This window comes from Equus caballus, chromosome 6 (assembly GCF_041296265.1).
Source record: "Equus caballus isolate H_3958 breed thoroughbred chromosome 6, TB-T2T, whole genome shotgun sequence".
NCBI lineage: Eukaryota > Metazoa > Chordata > Mammalia > Perissodactyla > Equidae > Equus > Equus caballus.
Genome location: NC_091689.1, coordinates 80,548,655 through 80,568,077, shown reverse-complemented (window position 1 = coordinate 80,568,077; position 19,423 = coordinate 80,548,655). Strand labels below are relative to the sequence as shown.

Here is a 19,423-nt window from a genome sequence, read left to right as displayed (position 1 = left end):
TCCTGTGTAACTTTTGTTGTACACCCGTGACTAGCCCACTGATCCCTATTCACTAAATGTTGGATGACTGAATGAATAAGAATTAATCAATGCTGCAGAATTCCAAAGAAGCCACTATCTATCATCAAGAAATAAGGCAGGGCCGGCCCCATGGCCAGGCAGTTAAGTTTGCGGACTCCACTTTGGTGGCCCAGGGTTTTGCCGGTTCGGATCCTGGGTACGGACATGGCACTGCTCATGAGGCCATGCTGAGCTAGCATCCCACATGCCACAACTAAAAGGACCCACAACTAAAAATATACAACTATGTACTGGAGGGCTTTGGGGAGAAAAAGGAAAAATAAAATCTTTTAAAAAAAAAAGAAAGAAAGAAGGCAATGGGCTGGCCTCATGGCCAAGTGGTTGATTTCGTGCACTCTGCTTCAGCAGCCCAGGGTTTCATCAGTTTGGATCCTGGGCGCAGACCTAGCACCACTCATCAAGCCATGCTGAGGTGGCATCCCACATAACTCAACTAGAAGGACCTACAACTAGAATATACACCTATGTACTGGGGGGCTTTGGGGAGAAAAAGGGGGGAAAAAGACTGGCAAGAGATGTTAGCTCAGGTGCCAATCTTTAAAAAAAAAGAAATAAGGCAAGCTTTCTCAGAATTGAAAACATGTTCACAAAAAGATTTGCACAAGAATGTTTATAGCAGCCTTATACATAATAGCCCAAAATTGGAGACACCCAAATATCCATCAACTGGAGAATGGATAAACAAACTGGCATATTCATACAATGGAATATTACTTGGCAATAAAAAAGAAGAAGAGTACACATAGCTGGATCTCAAATACATTACTAAGCTAAAGAATATAGATGGAAAAGAGTACATACTGTATGATTCCACTTATGTGAAATTCGAGAACAGACAAAACTGTGTTGATAGAATTCAGAAAGTTGCAGGGGGTGGGTGGTGGTAGGTAGAGAGTAATCAACTACAAAGGGCGTGAGGGAGTTTTCTGAGGTGATGGTTCAGTATCTTGTTTGAGGGGTTACATAGGTGTATATTATTGTTGAAATTCACCAAATGGAACACCTAGGATCTGTGCATTTTATTGTATATTAAGGATAAATCAATTAAAAAATTTGTTTTAAAGCAAAGGCAAGAGAGCTGATGGGAGTAACCATCATAACATCTTTTAGGTTCCAATAATAACTGTCCTCAGGTACTGTTTTCATCAAGCTACCCCTGTGCTCAAGAATCCAAAATGACTTATCACCTGTCCTGTCAAATCCATATCCTCATTCTGAGCTCCTCCATACAAAACCTCCTCCCACTTCCCACCCTACCAAGGTAATCTGCTCACTGTCCCATGCAGATAATTTGCTCTTTCCTACCTGAGTTTCCTGCCTGGATCCTATTCAAGTTCTCTCTGCTCTTCAAATCTTACTTTAAATTGAGGAGCCTCCTTAATCAAGAGAGGAACTATTGATTAATCCTAGCCAATTTGAGCATCCTATGTTCCCTAAGTTTTTTATTCGTTTATTGCACTAATATGATGCTTTAATACATCCCGTGAATACTGGCAACAGAAGCAATTTTAATAAAATGGGCAGAGACTGTGGCTAGGGATCCCTTTGTATTTCTCTGCAGAACCCCATTCAGAACCTGCATCAATGGGCCAGACAATACAACGCAGACTGTGAAGATTATACGGTATCCAGACAAGGGCAAATGTTTAACCAAGGACCAATGAGAGTGGTATTGAGGGAGCTCTGAGGCCCTGCAGAGGCCTAGGTGGGCTGTTGGCTTTTCCTCTTTTCAAGCAGAAGGTAGTTCAACAGGGAAGGAATTCGTCCCCGCCGAGGTAGCAAGTAGCTGAGAACAAGGTTGCATCCTCTTTCTGCTCAGCCTTCCCTCCTCCTAAACCAGTGAGGAAATGGCCAGCACTGCTCTGAGGAGCGCAGAGCCTGTTCCCAGCGTGCAGTTTTCCGTTTTACTAGGAGGACCTGACCCCTGGGGGAAGAAGAGGGAGGCGGGAGCATTTAAGGCCAAGGAGGCACTCAATCCTTTTCTCATAGATTTACACCCAACACGTATGCAGTGAAGCAAATTACAAACACCGACGCTCACAACCACATACACACGTGCACGCCCAGCCCCACAGAAGCAGATGCGCATGCCCAAGCCTCTGCGCGTACCTATTTAGTTTTCTCTTCTATAGATGCCCCCCATTCCACCCCCGCTGGGCCCAGCCCGGCTTCTCCTACCCCGGCACTGGGGAGGTTTACCAGGCCCGACCTGGCGGGGCCTGGAGAGAGTGTTTCTCTAAAGGGGGGAGGGGAGGTCCTTCCCTTTGGGGCGGAAGCGGCGCGCTCAGACCAGGCGGACTTAGCTCTCGTCCTGGGAACATCTGGAGGGGGCTGGGAGGGGCGCGCAACCAGGGCGAGCGTGGATTGGCTGCGCGGGAGGAGGGAGGCGGGGTCTGGGCGAGGGGCGGGGCTCACTGGCCCCTTTAAAGCCTTGACATCAAGAGGCGGCCCCAGCACCCCCCCTTTCTCTGCCCCCCGCCCCCGAGCCGCGGCCATGGACCCGGCGGATCCGGCCTGCCCCAGCCCAGCTCGGCACCTGATTTCGGTGAGTTCCGGGCCTACTTGGGATTTAAAGGGCGGCGAGTGGGAGGTCTGTAAGCCCCGGGCTGGGGGTGGCGGCATGGAGGGCAAGGCTCTCGTGGCAGCCTTGGGTCGGAGGGGGAGGCGCGGCTTCCTGCCCGGACCTCGCTGCCTGCCCCTCCCTCCCGCAGCACTCTCCCCGAGGGCTCCGGCTGCGACTCTGTCCACCCCACCCCACCCCCTCCCGCCCCCCGCGCCATCCTCGCGCACACTCCGTGGCCCCGGAAGGGAAACTTTCGGGAGAGGGGGATGTTCCGGGGGCTGGTCTCCCTCCCTCTTTGAAAGCGCTGACCTTGCCCCAGCTGCGCACCCCACCCCACCCGCATGCCACCGTCGTGGTGCAGCTTAGCCATGCCGGGTTGTTGCAGGGGACTGGGGAGGCTCTCCCCTAAGCGCAGGCGCGGGGACGAGCCCCGGGCTCCTCTGTACTCCTTGCGGTCCCCGTGGCCTGGGGCGGTAGGGCGTGGGGGAGATGAGGAGAGGCGGAGAGATCAGGGTCTCCGGGAACAACCCTTCGATGGCTTTGGGGGGCTGCGGGAAGGAATAGGGGAACCTGGCGGGCTGAACACTAAAGAGAGGCTGAGGAAGAGAGAGGGGCTGGGCAGGGAATGGGGCCAGTGCCTGCAGAAAAGGCTCTCTGGGTCCTGGTTGCGGTGCCAGAAGAATGCAGAGAATGCGTCTGTGCCCGACACTCCCCTGGCCTAGGCCGACCACGAAAACGGCTGTCCGAACCCCAGCGCCCCTTTCCTTATCCTGGGCCCAAGGCCCCGCGGTCTCTCCTGCCCTGGCACTGCCTCAAGGGCACGGAGGGCCCTCACCTCCCACAGGCCTGGTTTTCCAGGTGTCTCGGGGCTATCCACCCAGCCTGTCCAGCTGCCACTTCTTAAATGCTCGCCATTCTGAAGAGCCGGGGGTCTTAGGCTGATGGGTTCCTTGGCCGCAAAGGCAATGGCTCTTATTTCCTCTCTACCACTGCCTCCCTCCCCCGGGTCCTCCTGCCTGAGTACAATTGTCTGCCAGAGGTAGTGTTGGAGGCAGACCCCTGGCACAGGGGTGGTCCGGGGGACAGTGGAGAGGGGGTCAATGTCTAATCATTCTGTGGTCACTACCTTTGGGGAAAATGAACTTAGCCCACTTGCCTTGTGCAGACCTTCTCTTGCAAGACATTATGCCAGCTAACTCTGAGATTCCTTGTCTTTCTTTTTTTTTTTTAAAGATTTTACTTTTCCTTTTTCTCCCAAAGCCCCCTGCTACATAGTTGCGTATTTTAGTTGAGGATCATTCTAGTTGTGGCATGGGGGACACCGCCTCAGGGTGACTTGATGAGCGGTGCCATGTCCACGCCCAGGATTCGAACCGGTGAAACCCTGGGCTGCCGAAGCAGAGCGTGCGAACTTAACCACTGGGCCACGGGGCAGGCGCCATGAGATTCTTTGTCTTTCAAGAAGGGAGACACAAAATTCGGTTCTCATATTGGTTCCCTATCTTTCTAAGAACAACCTGGGATCAGTGGGTTTCCTACCTCAGAGAAACACATGTATTCCTGTCTGGGGAAATATTCCCACATAGTTCAACTTTGTTTTCAAAGTCATGGTCTATGTGTGAGGAGGCATCTGTCCTCATGCCTGCGGTGGCTGGGACCCTCCAGCATTTTTCTCCAGTTCAGGCCTTTGGAAGAGAGTGAGAAGCAGGAGAGGCAGATGGCCTGGGCCACGGGGAGGAGGGCTCTTCCCCAGCGGACAGGTGGAAACCAGTGTGTATGACTTAAGTTGCTATCACTATGGACTGGGAGTCAGAAGCTCTGGTCCCTGCTCTTCCTAGCTTGCTGTGTGACCTTTGCCAAGGCAGTTTGTCTCTCTGGGGCTCTTTTCTCTCATCTGTAAAATGAAGCAGTTGAAGTTGAAAGCCCTAACATTTCCTTCCGCTTTTTGACATTGTGTGGTTCCCCTGATGAGTGGATATGGAGGGGAGAAAGGTCCTCTGGCAGCGTGGTTCAGTTTGTAGAGGTAGGTGTTGGGTGCTGTGCTTCTCAATTGCAGTGATTTAGGATTAGAGCCTTGGGTGGAGGGGAGCAGACTCCCTTATCCTGCCTGAGAATAACCATTGTCCTGCTCATCCCTCTGCCCTGGGCTATGAACTCCTGCTGGCTGGGGTTTGGCCCATCCATCAAGGCTTCTGGTGAGACATCCTGGCAGGCCAGTCTTTGAGTTGGGCCTTTGGGGAGGAGTTGGGAGAGGAGGAGGCAGCCAACGGCCAGCAGGGTAAGCAGATTCCCAGGAGACAGTTTGCATCTCAGCTGTTGGGACTTGTTTTAGGATCTGGCCCAGGGAGCACAGCACGCTCATCTGCCCTCTTATGGGAAGAGGACAAGGAAAGTCCCACTGCTGTTGCCCATCCCACCCCCTGGCCCTGCTCACCTCACCTTGCGCTTATACCCCCAGCTCCCAGGCAGGGGCTTCAGGATCCTCCCTGCTGGCTCACCCAGCACAGCCAGCCCCTCAGGCCCTGCCATGCCAGCCAGGCAGCAGCACGGAGAGGCTGCCCCACCCCACCTTCCCCAGCCTCCTTCCCTCCTGGGGGTAGGGCTTCCTCAGGAGTCAGGCTCTCCAGGTTAGGACTTGCTCCCTAACCCAAGAGCCAAAGGCCTTCACATTCTCTCTATTCCTTTTCATCCTTGGTCTCCCAGGTGCTGAGGGGGATGTGGAAGGAAAGGTGGAGACGTAGTAGTTAGGGAGGCCGTGCGATTGGTTGGATCTGGGGCACGTACTCCTGCATTGCTTTTCCCTCTGCCAACTCCCTTGGGCCTGGGGAGCCCTCTTTCCTGGCCCTGCTGCCCATGGGACTGAAGCTGCAGCAAGAGGTATTTAGGTTAGACCCCAAGGAAGCCTTCCACACTGCTAGGAGCCCCTGGAACAGAATGGAAGCTCCCAGGGAGGTCAGTTTCCCAGAAAGTGGTTAATGGTGGAGTCCCTGTCAGAGTGAAGGATGCGGCTGTTGCTAGGCAGAGGCTGCTGTTTCCTCTTGGGGTGTGGCTCCGAGGCTGGCCAGCCAGAGGCTCCGTTAGAAGCAGGAGGAGAGAGGACCCCTGCCTGATAACCAAAGAGGGGTCCCTGGCCCCATCAGCCCTGGGTCACTAGAACTACAGCTCTCAGAACAAATGCCTCTTCTTGCCTCTGCTTCCCCCGGCTCCTCCTCCAATTCACCACCACTACCATGGTCTGCTTTGACAGTCCTCGCCCAAACCTGGCAGGCTCCTCCAGCCCCAGTCTGGCTGCACTAATGGACTGATTGGATTTACTATACTTGGAGTTTGGGATTTCTGATTGAACATGCAAATTTATGTAAATCAATCTGGGATCTGCTGCCACATCAAAACAACATAGAGTCATAGGCTGGAAGGAATCCTAGAGACCGTCTAGTCCAACGGCCTCGTGTTCAAAATGGGGAAACTGAAGTCCAGAGGGGGAAGTGATTCATATGATGATGAGTGTCAGAGGCAGGGCTCCTGATTCTGGTCTAGTGTTTTACAGGGTACTGCTCTGCCTTAATTTCTCATGCATGAGGGCGCCTGGCTGAATTTAAAGCAGAGAGGGCAGGTCTTGAGCCTGAGATTACAGAGAGCTGAGCCCTTGGAGGGTCAGAGTGTTGTCTCAGGGCCCCCCAGGGGCTCTGATAGCTCTCTAACATGCTGAAGAAAAATAACTTCAAATCTCTTAGAACAACATGCTAATATTTTCCCCCAGGCCCTGCCCTGGAGAGTTGGAGGACAAGGTCATTGGTTGCTGCCCAGCTTGGCCCTTATGGTTTCCCCAGTGCTGAGATTATGTCTGTTCTCAGCATCTCTCACAGTACCAGGCACACAGTAGGCTGTGGATGGATCTGCCTAGCAATGCCTCCGTGTTTACCCTTCCATCCACATTTGAGTCTCGGCCACTTCTCTGCATAGCCACAGTGGGAAAAGAACTTTGGTCTTCTGTGACTCTTTGCCCACCCTCCCCTGCCCTCCTGGAGGGCACAGGCCAGCTGGGCCTCCTCTGCAGGTTTCTGCAGCAGTGACAGACCAGGCAAGCCTTGCTGTAGAAAGGATCTCATTATTTTAAGCTCAATGCCAAAGCTCAAAGAGGGCTGTGGAGATGGGCTTGGGTCCCCAAGAAGCAGTCTCCACTTCTTGACATGTTTTTGATCTAATGCACCTACCCGGCTGCAAGGTGCCCCTGCCCCACTTCATGGACTGCACCTGTGGCGTGGGGCTGTTTGGAGGGCTGAGCCCTCACTTACCCTGTAGTGCCTGCGCATGTTGCAGAGAGATGGTGTTGATGCTCAAAGCAGCTGTTGGCCTGCTTTGACATACTTTGGGAGAGTGACTGTATGGGCTCAAGATCAGAGGTCCCGAATTCCAGCTAGGACCACCACCAGGCCCTGCTGCAGCCCACGGTGGAGCTTGGGACACATATCTGGGGTCTTCCTCAACCTTCACCCCAGACACAGGTCTGGCTGTCTCTGAAAGGAGTGCCCTTTTCTTCAGCGTTCTCCCAAAATGCAGCAGGCACGGAGCCGGCACCTTTGGTTCCTCGCTGCCCAGCGCTCCTCCACCCCTGTATCCTTAGCTCCATGTGAGGGGAAATTCTTCTCCCTGGGCCTCAGTTTCCCAGCCTGTGCTGATGGATTAATAACACATTATCATTGGGGTGTGGCACCTGCTCGATAATTACCATTTTCCCACCTCTGGGAGTTACGCAGATGAAAGCGGCCTGAGGAAGCCAGGCTGTTATTAAGGTGAATTATCATTGCTGTTATTACTGATTTCTAAAAATCCAACAGCCACTGAGAAGAGCCCAGGCAGGCACAGCACCCTGAACTTTATGCTAGTCCCTGAGCTCTGGGAGTTCTCCAGGATCCACTAAGTTTTTTTCTTTAAATGTATAGATTTTTTAAAAGGAAAGACACCCCTTTCTGCTGCTCATGCTGTTGCCTGCAAGGCTTGACTGGTGGGTGCTGCTTCGGACATTGATCTGCACTTCTCTCTCAGGCAGGGCTTGAGATCTTCCCTCCCCGAAGACCCTCTGGGTAGGAGAATGATGAGGATTTTCCTAGATGAGACTGTGAGGGGCTCCGGAACTCCAGGGGTGGGGCCCTGGGGTTCTCAGCAGCTGTAGTTCCCAGGGGCTGATTCGTTTCATCCCCAGCTGGCTTGACGTGGGGGCTGTAATTGGCCCTTTTGTGTGAGGATCTCTTGAGACCCCCCTCGCAGGGGTCTAGAATGAACCCAGCTCTTACCTAGGTGGAAGTGGCCTTGACCAGCTTCTGAATAGTTTGGTGCTACCATGCCACACCACAGCCCAGGGAAAGATTCTGGGAAGAAAGAGAGTGAAGACATTGGCATCCCTTGGCCGGAGTCCCCACAGTCATCTGGGCACACCTCCTCACCCCTCCCTTGTCCCAGCGGCTTGGTCCCTCCTTCCTAACATGGGAAGAGAGTAGATGGCCCCAGCTGAGAGAGGCTTTAGAAATCACCTCGTCAAGTGGTTATTCCTTCTAACATTTTTTTTTAAGTTTTATATTATTTTATTTTTTCACTAGATTTTTTTGCATAATTCAAAATGATACAAAAAGGCATAGATTAAGAAATCTCGCTCCCACCTCCACCCCTTCTCCCTCCATAGAAAATCACTTATTAGTTCTTACATACCCCTCAAGACCTTCTTGACACAACAACAAATACATATATATGTTATTTTTTTCCCTTACCCAAAAGATGGCATAAAGCATATACTGTCTTCGTCTGTCACCTATTGGCAATATCTGGGTGTGCATAGATTTCTCCTGCCACCTCTGTCAGGTCTCTGGCCTTTACCACCCACCCCAGTGTCCCCCAGTTGACCCCAGGCCATGAGCAGAGTTCATTCACCTGTGTATGCTGAACTTCATTCAAATGCCAGGGTTTAGGCCAAAACCAGCCTCTGAGGAATTCTCAGGCAATGGCCAGCCCTTACTCTGTGCTAGATGCTGTGGTAGACCCTAGGGGTACCGTGGTGGTCCAAAAAGTCCGTGTTTATCAAATAATTAAACAGTTACACAATTATAGCTGTGATGAAGGCTCCAAAGAAAGGACATGTACTGTCAGAGCAAGTCGTCAGGACCTGGCCCCCCCTTGGTGTGTGTGGGAGTGTGCGTGTGTTGGGGGAGGCACGTGTCATGGCACAGCACACGAAGCTAGGGCAGGAGTCTGGGGCTACATCTGCAGATACGGTAACACATGACCTGGAAAGCTGGGTTTCTCCACTTCAGTGACTTCTCTTCTCTCTCCTCCCCGTCTGTGGGGTATTCTGGGCCACTTGAGTTTTGTGTCCGAGACAAGGAGCCCCCTTCCTGCCAGATGGTACAGGTAATGCCTCCTCCCCCACCCCCACCCCGTTGCCTTCTGTTTCCCCAGCTCTGGGCCTCCAGGCTCCTGAAGCTGGAGCCTTCCTTTCCACTGTAGGCTGAGGGGAAGTTGGGGGGTGTTTGCTTCTCGCTTCCTCTGTAGACAGCATCTCACTTCCTGTCCCCGGGGCTAGGAGAAGGCTAAAGCTCTTGGCTGTGCTGTCCCTTCCTCTCTCCCCGCTCTGCTTTCCTGGGAAGCCTATGGGCCCCATAGGAAGACAGTATCAAAGCCAACAGCTTCTCCCTAAAGGCCCTGCTGAGCTCCTCATTCCCAACCCCCCACCCCACACGAGGGGTCCTATCTTCTCAGCTGCAATCCCTTTCCAGACCTGATCTCATCCTTCTCTTCTGTGCCCTGCAGGGATAGAGGAGTCAGCACTCACCCCATTTTACAGATAGGAAAACTGAGTCCCAGAGGCGTTCTAGGCTTCATCTAGAGTCATGCAGTATAGCTGAGCCAGAACTGGATCCAGGAAGTCTGACTCCCATCTGTGGGCACAAACAAGAGCCAAGCCCACTGGGGGCTTGTGGGCGAACCAGGGCTGCTTTCTCCTCCCAGAGCAGCGCTGGCAGCTTAGATGGTCACCTCTGAGCTCTGGCCAAATGGCATCCACTGAGACAACACTGAAGCTGCCTGGATGCAGAAGGCGCTTGGGCAGCCAGATCCTGTTCCCTTTGAAGCAAGAGACCAGGATATGAAGCTTGGGGGAGTGAGCACTGGGGGCTGAGTATGGGGGGCTGGGAGGGTATATGCCTGTAAGTGCAGCCTGGGAGCCAGCAGGCTGTGTAGCCTCCCAGGCCCTTTTTCTCTGGGATCTGAGAGCAGATAGCTGACATCCCAATAGTCAGCTCTGCTATCACCTCCAGGAGCCTCTCTGCCTCAGTTCCTCCTGTGGGACCTAGCCCATGTCTCTGGTTACACCCAGGATGTTGAAAAGATGCTTACTCTCCTATTCGGTCGGGAGATAGGAGAGGAGTTTGTAACTGGCATGGGCCAGGGGACCAGGAAACACGCACCTTCAAACGCTCTTCGATCCAGCTGCACTGAGTCATTCTGTTTCCATACACACCCAGAGAGTTCTGCCTCCTCTGCTTATGCCTTCCTTCTGCCTGGGATGACCCCCTCCCCTTTCCTTAGACCTAAACCCCACCTATCTAGAAAGGCTCAGTTCACTTGATGCCTCAAATTCTAAAAAACTGTTCCAGCTCCAGCTTAATATTTCTCTCCTGATTTTTAAAGTTCCCCAAAAGACTCCCGTTGTGGAACTTCCTTCACAGTCCAGTTATTTACCTGAATATCTTACATCCCTTGCTAGACTGAGAGCTCCAGGAAGGCTGAGAAGAGCTGGTCCATCTCTGCACTGCCCGCCAGTACCCAGCCTTGTGCCTCAGGCTGAGTGATCTGTCCAAAAATATCTACAGAATGAACAGATTAGTCCCATTTGCCAGAGGGAGTCACTGAGGCCTGGGAGTGGGTTGGGAGCTTGGAAAAGGTCATATCAATGTTAGGGACAAATTTGAGGGGGGATAGTTAGGGGTCTTTAAGGGAACCTGATGAACCCATTGTACATTCTCACCTGTCCCTTCTTTCTGGTCTTTGTGTCTGGGATGAAAGGAGATCCCCAGGTTCTGGGCCTTGTTGGCAGGAGCAGTGCACTGGCAGACAGTGTAGGGGGAGTACAGAAAGGCAGAGCCCCTCTTTAGAGAGCTCCCCTTCTGACAGGGACGGCCCTTCTTCCTCCCAGGGGAGTACTAGAGAACAGGACGCATTACAGTTTTAAATACTGATCCTGCAGGACACACTTTAAGAAGAGAGGTCAGCGTGGGCTGCATCAGTCCAGGACAGCTTTTCAGAAGAGTTGCACTGGGGCCAGACCAGGGCAGGGCTTCCAGGGTCGTGTAGAGGGCTTTGGTCTGTTCCCAAAGCAGTAGGAGGTCATGGGAAGATTTGAAGCGGGAGGGACACAATCAGATTTACAGTCTTAGAAAGAAGATTGCTCTGGTAGAGCTCCTTGGAAAGTGATCGCCGGCAGGGAAAATACAAGATAAGCCTGGAACATCTTATGGTGCCAGAAAGTAAGCAAATGTTAAAAAAAAAAAAAAAAAGCTTTTAAAATAGAGGCATGTTGAAAGGACACAGGAGCCAACCTGAAAGAATTCTCAGTGGCCAAAGCTGGAATGTAAGCAACGAAATAAGTGATGATAATATTGGATTATAATACAAAGAATGAAATAAATATCCTTGAGTCCATACTGATATAAATATGTAATTAAGTAAATAAATGGGAGTGAAGGCACAGCTCTTCCTTACAGAAAACTTCCGATTAATAAATATACCAGGAACGAGGGAAATCGAAAATTATCATTAGAACACTGTAGTAATTGCTGGAAGCAAGATCCACTGATGAATCCTAAAGTTGGGTGAAAATTCAAGCAGAAACAGGATATTTGCATGGTCACAAAGTATTGCCTCCCAAAATATTTATTAATTACAAATGGAAAAATAGTAAATTTACAGGGGAGAAATCCACTAGTAGACACCACCTAACCAAGTGATCAAGGATAACATCGCCAGTAATAAGGCATCTCAACATCATGGATACCCCTGAAATAATGCATTGAGAAGGGCATAGCACCTCTGATATTCTTTCCAAACATCCATAACTTCAATCTAATTGGAGAAAACTTCAAACAAACCCAAATTAGGGAACATCCTCCAAAATACTGAACAGTTCCTTCCAAAGTGTCAAGGTCATAAAAGACAAAGACTGAGGAACTGTTGTGAATCGTAGGAGACTAAGGAGACATGATGATTAAGTACCATGTGGGATCCTGGATGGGATCTTGGACCAGAACATCAGTGGAAAGGACATGGTTGGAAAAACTGATTAAGATCTGAATAGTCTATGGTTTCATTTTTAAAAATTGTTCTGCTAAAAAAGATGTAGAACAGTGAAAAGAACATGCTGCTATATCTGTTTTCTTAAAAAGCATATGCACACACACAGATAATGCACACACAGAAGTAGAGGTAGAAGGTGGCTGGGGGAGAAGAGGAGCATACTAGACAAGGGAAAAGTTGTCCAGGAGGAACTGGTCACCATCAGGAAAGTGAAAAGACAACCCACAGAATGGGAGAAAATATTTTGAAGTCATATATCTGATAAAGGACTTGTATTCAGAATATATATAGAATCCTTACAACTTGATCATAAAAAGACATAACCCAATTAAAAAATGGACAAAGGATCTGAATAGACATTTCTCCAGGAAAGATATATAAATGGCCAGTAAGCACATGAAAAGATGCTCAACATCATTAAGCAGGGAAATATAAATCAAAACCATGAGATATCACTTCACATTTACTAGGGTGACTAGAATCGGAAAATCAGACAGTAAGAAGTGGTAAGGATTTGGAGAAATTGGAACCCTTATTCACTATTGATGGGACTATAAAATGATGTATTCATTTTGGAAAACAGTTTGACAATCCCTCAAAAAGTTAGTTACCATATGACCCAGCACTTCCATTCCTAGGTATATACCCAAGAGAAATGAAAACATACATGCCACAAGAACTTGTACACAAATGTTCATAGCAGCATTATTCATAATAGCCAAAAAGTGGAAACATCCCAAACGTCCATCAACAAATGAATGGATAAACAAATTGTGGCATATCCATTCTATGGGATATTATTCAGCCATAAAAAGGAATGTAGTACTGACACCTGTGAACCTTGAAAACATTATGCAAAGTGAAAGGAGCCAGTCACAAAAGACCACCTATTATATGATTCCATTCATATGAAATGTCCGGAATAGGGAAATCTATAGAGACGAAAAATAGATCAGTGGTTGCCTAGGGTTGGGAATGACGAAGTGCTAACTAAAGAATAATAAAAATGTTCTAAAATTAACTGAGGACATGCTTGCACATATCTGTGAATCTACTACAACCCACTGAATTGTACACTTTAAATGGTGAGTTGTGTGGGATGTGAACTATATCTCAAAGCTTAATTTTAAAGTCCAGGAGGAAGTGGCCAACAGAGGCAGTTGTGCCTGAGAAGGCAAGGGGGACTGAAAAATCTTGTTTGGATTTAGCATTGTGGCAGTTACTGCTGACGTCGGACCAGGCTGAGGAAGGAGTGAGAAGTGAGGATGACTTTTTTTTGAGAAGTTTGGCTGTGAAAGGCGGAAGAGGACAGTATCTGAAGAAATGTCAGGGGAAAATTATTTTAAGATGAAAGACACCTGAGAAGTTGTAAAGGCAGGTGAGAAAGATCCCTTCAGGAGGTAGATACTGAAGAATAAATGGGGAGGGACTGGGGCGAGAAGGACTGGCCTTGCCTGGGAAGAGGGCGGCCCCTCTGCTAGAACTGGAGGAGATGAGGGTGTACAGGGGATTCCTGTGGGGCTGGGAGTATGGTGGCAGGAGATTTGAGGGGATTTTCCCTCTGCTGGCTTTCATCCTCAGGAAACAAGAGGGGAGGTGATAGGCCAGAAGTTTGAGGAGAGTGGAGAGGGTGTGAAGTAGTGATTGCAGAGAAGGAGACAGCCTAACAGTTGGCCTTGGTAGGGGTGCCAGGCAGGACTGACGATCTGGCTGAGGTGGCTTTCCTTTGGTGAGGAAAGAGTGAGAAATAGTGTGAGCAAAAGCCTGGGGACAGGAGTGAGTGTCGAGTCCTGTCCTCTCCTACCCCCAGCCTCTAGACAATGTGGAAAGAAGCATTGACCTAGAATGTTCAAGGGAAGGAATCCCAGGCATCTTCTAGAACTGTGCTGTCTAGTACAGTGGCCACTGGCTGCATGTGGCTATTTAAATTTAAAATTCAGTTCCTCGGTTGGACGAGCCACATTTCAAGTGCTCGGTAGCCACGCGTGGCTAGTGGCTACAATATTAGACAGCACAAAATAAACATTTTCATCATTACAGAAAGTTCTGCTGGGCAGCACTGTTCTAGAATAGTGATTCTCAAACTGTCTGGCCTGAGTACCCCTCTATGCTCTTAAAAATTGAGGACCCCAAAGAGCTTTGGTTTATATGGGTATTGACATTTACTGTCATATAAATTAGAACCGAGAGTTTTAAACATTTAATTAGTTCATTTAAAAATAATAATATATCCATTACATGTTAATGTATTTTATGAAAAATAATTATGTATTTTCCAAAACAAAAAAAAAATAGTGAAAAGAATGGCCTTCTCCTTCCTTTTTGCAAATCTGTCCTGTCTGACTTAATGAGAGCGGCTGGGTTCTCGTATGTGCTTCTGTATTCATTCGGTGTGATACCACATGTCACATAGTCTCTGGAAAATGCCGCTATATACTCATGACAGAACGAGAGTTAAAAAGGCAAATAATGTCTCAGTAGTGTTAGGAAAATAGTTTTGACCCCGTGGACTCCTTGCAAGGCCTCAGGGTCCCTGGACCACACTTTGAGAATCACTGTTCCAGGACAGCCTCCACTTGGCGTGAAGGAACTTGTCCCTGAGAGACTGAGTGATTTGCCTGAAGTCACACAGCGGGTAAATTACAGTGTTGGGACTAGACTCTAAATCTTGTGCCTTCTGGTCTGAGGCTTTTTCCAGTACCCTTGGCTGCAGAGCCCCTGGCGTGTGGCCCTATAAATAAACCCATTGTGTTTGTGTCAGAGCCCCTGGCCTATACAAGCTAGCAGCTGCTTTTTTTGTTGTTGGGTTATGCTGTGGACAGGGCACGTGAAGGATCCGAGAGGAGAGATAAGGGTGTTGAAATCTATAAGCCTTTGGCAGAAGACTGATGCTACTGTCTGTTTGAAAGAACCCACACCATGCTGTGGAGTTCCTGGAGTGCCTGTGCAGAGGAAGTTGGAGGGGGGGATGCAGTGGGCCCCTTCCCCATGGACACGTGCCTCTCAGAAGGGCTATTGTGTCTTGGGGCCAGTTGTCAGGAGGAGGGAAGGAAATTCTCGTCTGCCCTCTTTCCCCAAGGGGGAAGGAGACCAGTTAGAATTTTTAGGACTAAAAGATGCTTTTGGCCAGGGATTGAGGTGGCCACTTTCAGGCCAGGAATGGCCTGAGGCCTCTGTCCTTATATCCCTCCCCACACCCCGTGGCAGCCCAGGGCTGATCTTGTCTAGAAAGGAGTGTTTGCCGTGGGTGCAGAAGTTGCTGTTTACAAGTGGACTCTTGGGTGTGACAGGGATTCCAGAAAACAGCTGGGAGGTCGGGGGGAGCCAAGGGGGAAACGGTTGGTGTTACGGATGATTCTGTTATTAAAGTGAGCTTTTCCATCTCTGCCTTCCCACAGCTGCCCAGCCCTCCCCCACCCCCTGGTCCCTGGCTTCTCTCCCTAGAGGACTCTAGGGGGAACAGCTGGTGAGTGAGGGGCTCATGAGGGCCAGAAGGCCTTGGCTAAGGGCCTGGGTAAGGGAGCATGGAGGACAGGCTTGCTGCCACCTCTCTGGCCCCTTCTTGCCAGGTCTGGACTCCCAGTTCAGGGAGGGGTCTTGCCTGTGCCCTGGCTAGGGAGGGGGTAGGAGCTGTAGCCCCTACTCCTTTGATCTGGCTGACGGAAAGGCCAGGACAGTCAGATCTCGTGGAGCCTAGGTGACTGACTGGGCTGAAGAGATAGTGGTCACCTGGATTCACTCAGTGGTTGGGCTGAACCAGCCATGTCCCCAGGTTACCCAGAGACCCCTGAGCAGCTGTTCCCCCTTCCCTGTCCCTGGCCACTCACAGACTGCCCTCCACCCCCTCTGAAGGAGGGCCAGAGAGACTCTGCTCTTCCTCCCTTCCCCTCCCTCCCTCCTCTCGGCACTGAGGTCACCTCCCTCTGAATCAGGCTTTTGTGAGGGGCGGGGCTGCCCGTTGGCAGTTCTGGCGGGAGAAGCCACCAGTTCAAGTTAGAGCTCCCACCCTCTGCAGCTCCATCTCTACCCAGCCTGGCCAGCATCCTGCCTTCTAGACCCAGCATCCAACATCCGGGACCACTGGAGGAATGTTTGAAACCAGGGCCATCCTGAAAACCCCAGGCCAGGGGTTTTCCCGGGCCCCAGGTGGGCCTGAGCACAGAAGCTGTGAGTAGGAGTTGTGGGGCCCAAGGGAGGAGGAGGGTGCTCGGCCTCTGGGGAGAGTGGCCCCACTGACACCCAGCAGGGACAGCCACTAGGGAACTGACCTGGGTGGTTTTTTTCTCATGAGATTTAGGCGGAAAACTCAGACTCTGAGGGACCAAATTCCTAATGAGGCTCAGACTGGGAGCTGAAGGTGTTGGTGTCTCTCTGAATCTTAATATTCCATAAAGATGCAGGCAGTTTTCTCTTTTACCACAGAAATCTTGAACTCAAACTGTGTCCTGCTCACAGCGTGCTCCTCCCCAGTGCCAAGTTTAAATGCAGGCTTCTTCAACAGTCCAGGCTGACAGCTTCCTGTCCTCTGCTTGTGGCCCTGCAGACACAGAGAAGGCCCCTTGTCCTGAGTTGGCCAGACCACCTCAGCTGACGGCAGAAAACTTCTCCCCAAAGTCGGGCTGAGTCACAGCCTGCCTTCAGCCGACATTTCCGGAGCCTCTGCTGGGCCCAGCTGGGGATACAGAGACAGACCCACAGGACAGAACTGTTGCTCTTGGGTGGCTTATCACTTGGAGGGTCTCCCCCAGATCACAGTGTGATTCAGGCCTCCCTGCCCTGGGGCCCACAGGGGCTCAGATTGGGAGGGTGGCAGTGGTTGGCTTTGTCGGGTGTTTTGGGTCCCCGCCCTCCTCGACACATAAAGCTACACCTGCATAATCCACAGCCAGCCCTCGAAATCTGGGCCTCATGCCTAACCTGGATGCTTTTTTATTTTTATTTCTTTAGGAAAAGGTATTCTGCTAACCACCTTGACCCTTAGTTTGGTTTGTGTTTGTTGTGTGAGGAACATAAGACCTGGGCTTTCCCCAGCAGGATCTTTTTCTCTTTCTGGCCCCTGGACACTGCCCTGTTCATCCCACCCGCTTCCTTCACCCTCCCAACGTTTTTCTGTCACTCTCTCCAGCACTCCCTCCCGTACCCCAACCCTTCAACTCCCTGGAAGTGTCCTTTGGGGAAATGAGCGCGAGGGGATTCAGGGAAAGCTAGTGACCCACAGGGGCAGGCCTCTCCTAGAGCAATGGGAGCAAGAGGCCGGAGGCCCAGAGATGAGCGTTGTGGGTGCAGTGGAACTGGTCAAATGGTGGAAGTACCCTGAGATGTCTGTAACCCCTATTTTTTTATTTTAAGCCCCATTTGTATGTCTAGGAAGGAGGATATTTAGTGAATTCTTTTTTTTCCAGGCCTGTCCATTTCTAAATATATTGAACATAATAATGTTATGAGCAAATGAAGTTATACTCGATACATTTCTATGATGTTAAAATAACAAAGGACTTCACATTGTTTTGGAGTATTAAAAATAAGTATTACACAGTTTTTCCTTTTCCTCTAGTTTTCAGAAGCCCCCTTCCCACTGTGGTACACGCCTACACACACACACTCTCTCACTCAGAAAGAAGCTTCTCCCGCTTTGCTGTTAGCCTTTCTCTCTGGGGTGTCAGGCAGAGAAGAGTGAAGGCTGGGATGGCCCTGGGGCTGGAGAGCTGGCAGGGCGGGGTAGCAGTGCTCTCAGATGCTCAGCTGCCCCTACGGCTGAGACCCCAGGGTGAGGGGCCTGGGACTCAGGGTCCGCGTGCAGGTGAACAGAGGGAGTGGCAGCAGGCTCCGAGGCCAGACTACATTGCGCCTCAGTGAGGGTGTGATAGTATGAGAAGCCTCCATTTGTTGACACTCTATATACAGTATCTCATCTTATCCTCCAACAGCCCTTTGGGCTAAGTATTCTTAACCCCATTTTACAGAGGAGGAAGCAGATGTTGTAGAGCTGGGACTCTCCCAGATCTGTCCACCTGCAAACCTCCAGGAGCCCTGGGACTGTAGGGAGCTCACAGAATGTAAGGAGTTTCTAGTACAACTTGTGTGTACAGAGAGGCTGCATACGAAGGGGGAGAGTCAGGCCTGTCCAGTGCTTGGTGAACCAGCCGTATGATTTGGACAGTGTCCTTTGCTACCAGAGCCTGCGTCCTCACCAGGTTGGCGTCCCTCCTTACAAAGTGTTTAGGAGAATCAGATGCAACAGTGGATGAGAACGTGCCAACATGCTGATTGGCACTCAGGATACACTCAGTGTATGTGAGTGTAACTTCCTGTTCCTTGGTTTCCTCCTGTCAATTCTAGCTGTTGATAATAGCATTTAACTCCCTTTGTGGTTAGGAGGATTAAAGAAGGCAGTGTATGTTGGAGAAGGACCGCAAAGCACCGTGTGTGGCTGTTCATTCCCGTCTGTTATCTGAGTGATTTCTGGCTGAGCACTGGGGACCTTTGCCCTGGCTCTTTCCTCTGCCCGGAATGCTCTTCCCATTCCAGGATCTCATCCAGACTTCATTCAGGTCTCTGCTTCCCTGTCACCTCTCAGTGCCTTATTGGGACCGGACGTATGTTCATTGGTTTATCAGTGTTTTGTCTGCCTCCTCAAGTAGAATGGAAGCTTCATAAAGGGAGCGCTTTCTCTGCCTTGTTCATCCCAGTGGCCCAGCACCTGGTACGCAACAAGAACCTGATAAATGCTTGTGGGATGCTTGGCTGACATCATCTGCCTCTGTCTTTCCACAGGCAAGGTGACCATTCTGGCTACTAGAGTGAGTGTGCCAGCCTGGGTGAGGAGGCAGAGACAGGTGAGGGGCTTTGGAGCCTGTGCATGCTGGTGGTGGGGACTGGAGGAGGAGGGCTGGGGTGGGAGAGGCATCCCCTGTGCCCCACTGTGAGGACGGAGGAGAGAGCATTCAGATGCCTGGTGGGTGAGCTGCGGAGGGCTCCTCCCTTCCTTGGTCCAAAAGCGCAAAGCCTCTTTTGTGGGGGCTTCGATGAGTCAGGGAGGCAAGTAGTCGATGGTGGACTGGAGGCCTCCACCCTTTTACATTAGGAAGGGTTTCCCATCTACTGGAAATTCCTACAATATTTGTGCCAAAGAAGGAAATGAGTGCTTTCCTCTAGGAGAGAAATTGAAACTCAAATGGAAGATGAAGACTAGTCAGGTAAAGCCAGTAACTATGGCAACAGTCTGGTGGGGTTGGGGGATCACGTAACACAAATCAGGTCAGAACCCTGGCTGTGTTGTGTTCAGCTGATGATAAACTAGTCCGTTTAGTCGTCAGTCTGTCTCTTACGCACCAGGAATCACACCAAGAAGTCTGAGTCTGGACAGTGACATGAATACAATGTCCCTGCCCTCACAGAGTTGACAGTTTGGGGGAGACAGTAGCAAACTGTGCAAGA

The 19,423-nt window shown here is 50.6% G+C and overlaps 1 protein-coding gene across 4 annotated transcripts in view; it reads left to right on the top strand.

The window, feature by feature from the left end:
- Positions 1 to 2,341: 2,341 nt before the first annotated feature.
- NCKAP5L (NCK associated protein 5 like) overlaps positions 2,342 to 19,423 on the top strand; it is a 29,629-nt gene continuing 12,547 nt past the window's right edge. For 2 of the 4 annotated variants that reach the window (XM_070271347.1, XM_023643514.2), the window contains exons 1-2: positions 2,342 to 2,626; positions 18,761 to 18,822. Coding sequence is in view for 2 of the 4 variants with exons in the window: in XM_023643515.2 (XP_023499283.1) it covers positions 16,075 to 16,153; positions 18,761 to 18,822 (141 nt within the window). In the remaining 2 variants the exon portion in view is untranslated. Of the gene's footprint in view, positions 2,627 to 15,944; positions 16,154 to 18,760; positions 18,823 to 19,423 lie in introns of those variants that run through there. The other 2 variants (XM_023643515.2, XM_023643513.2) reach the window with 2 other exon arrangements.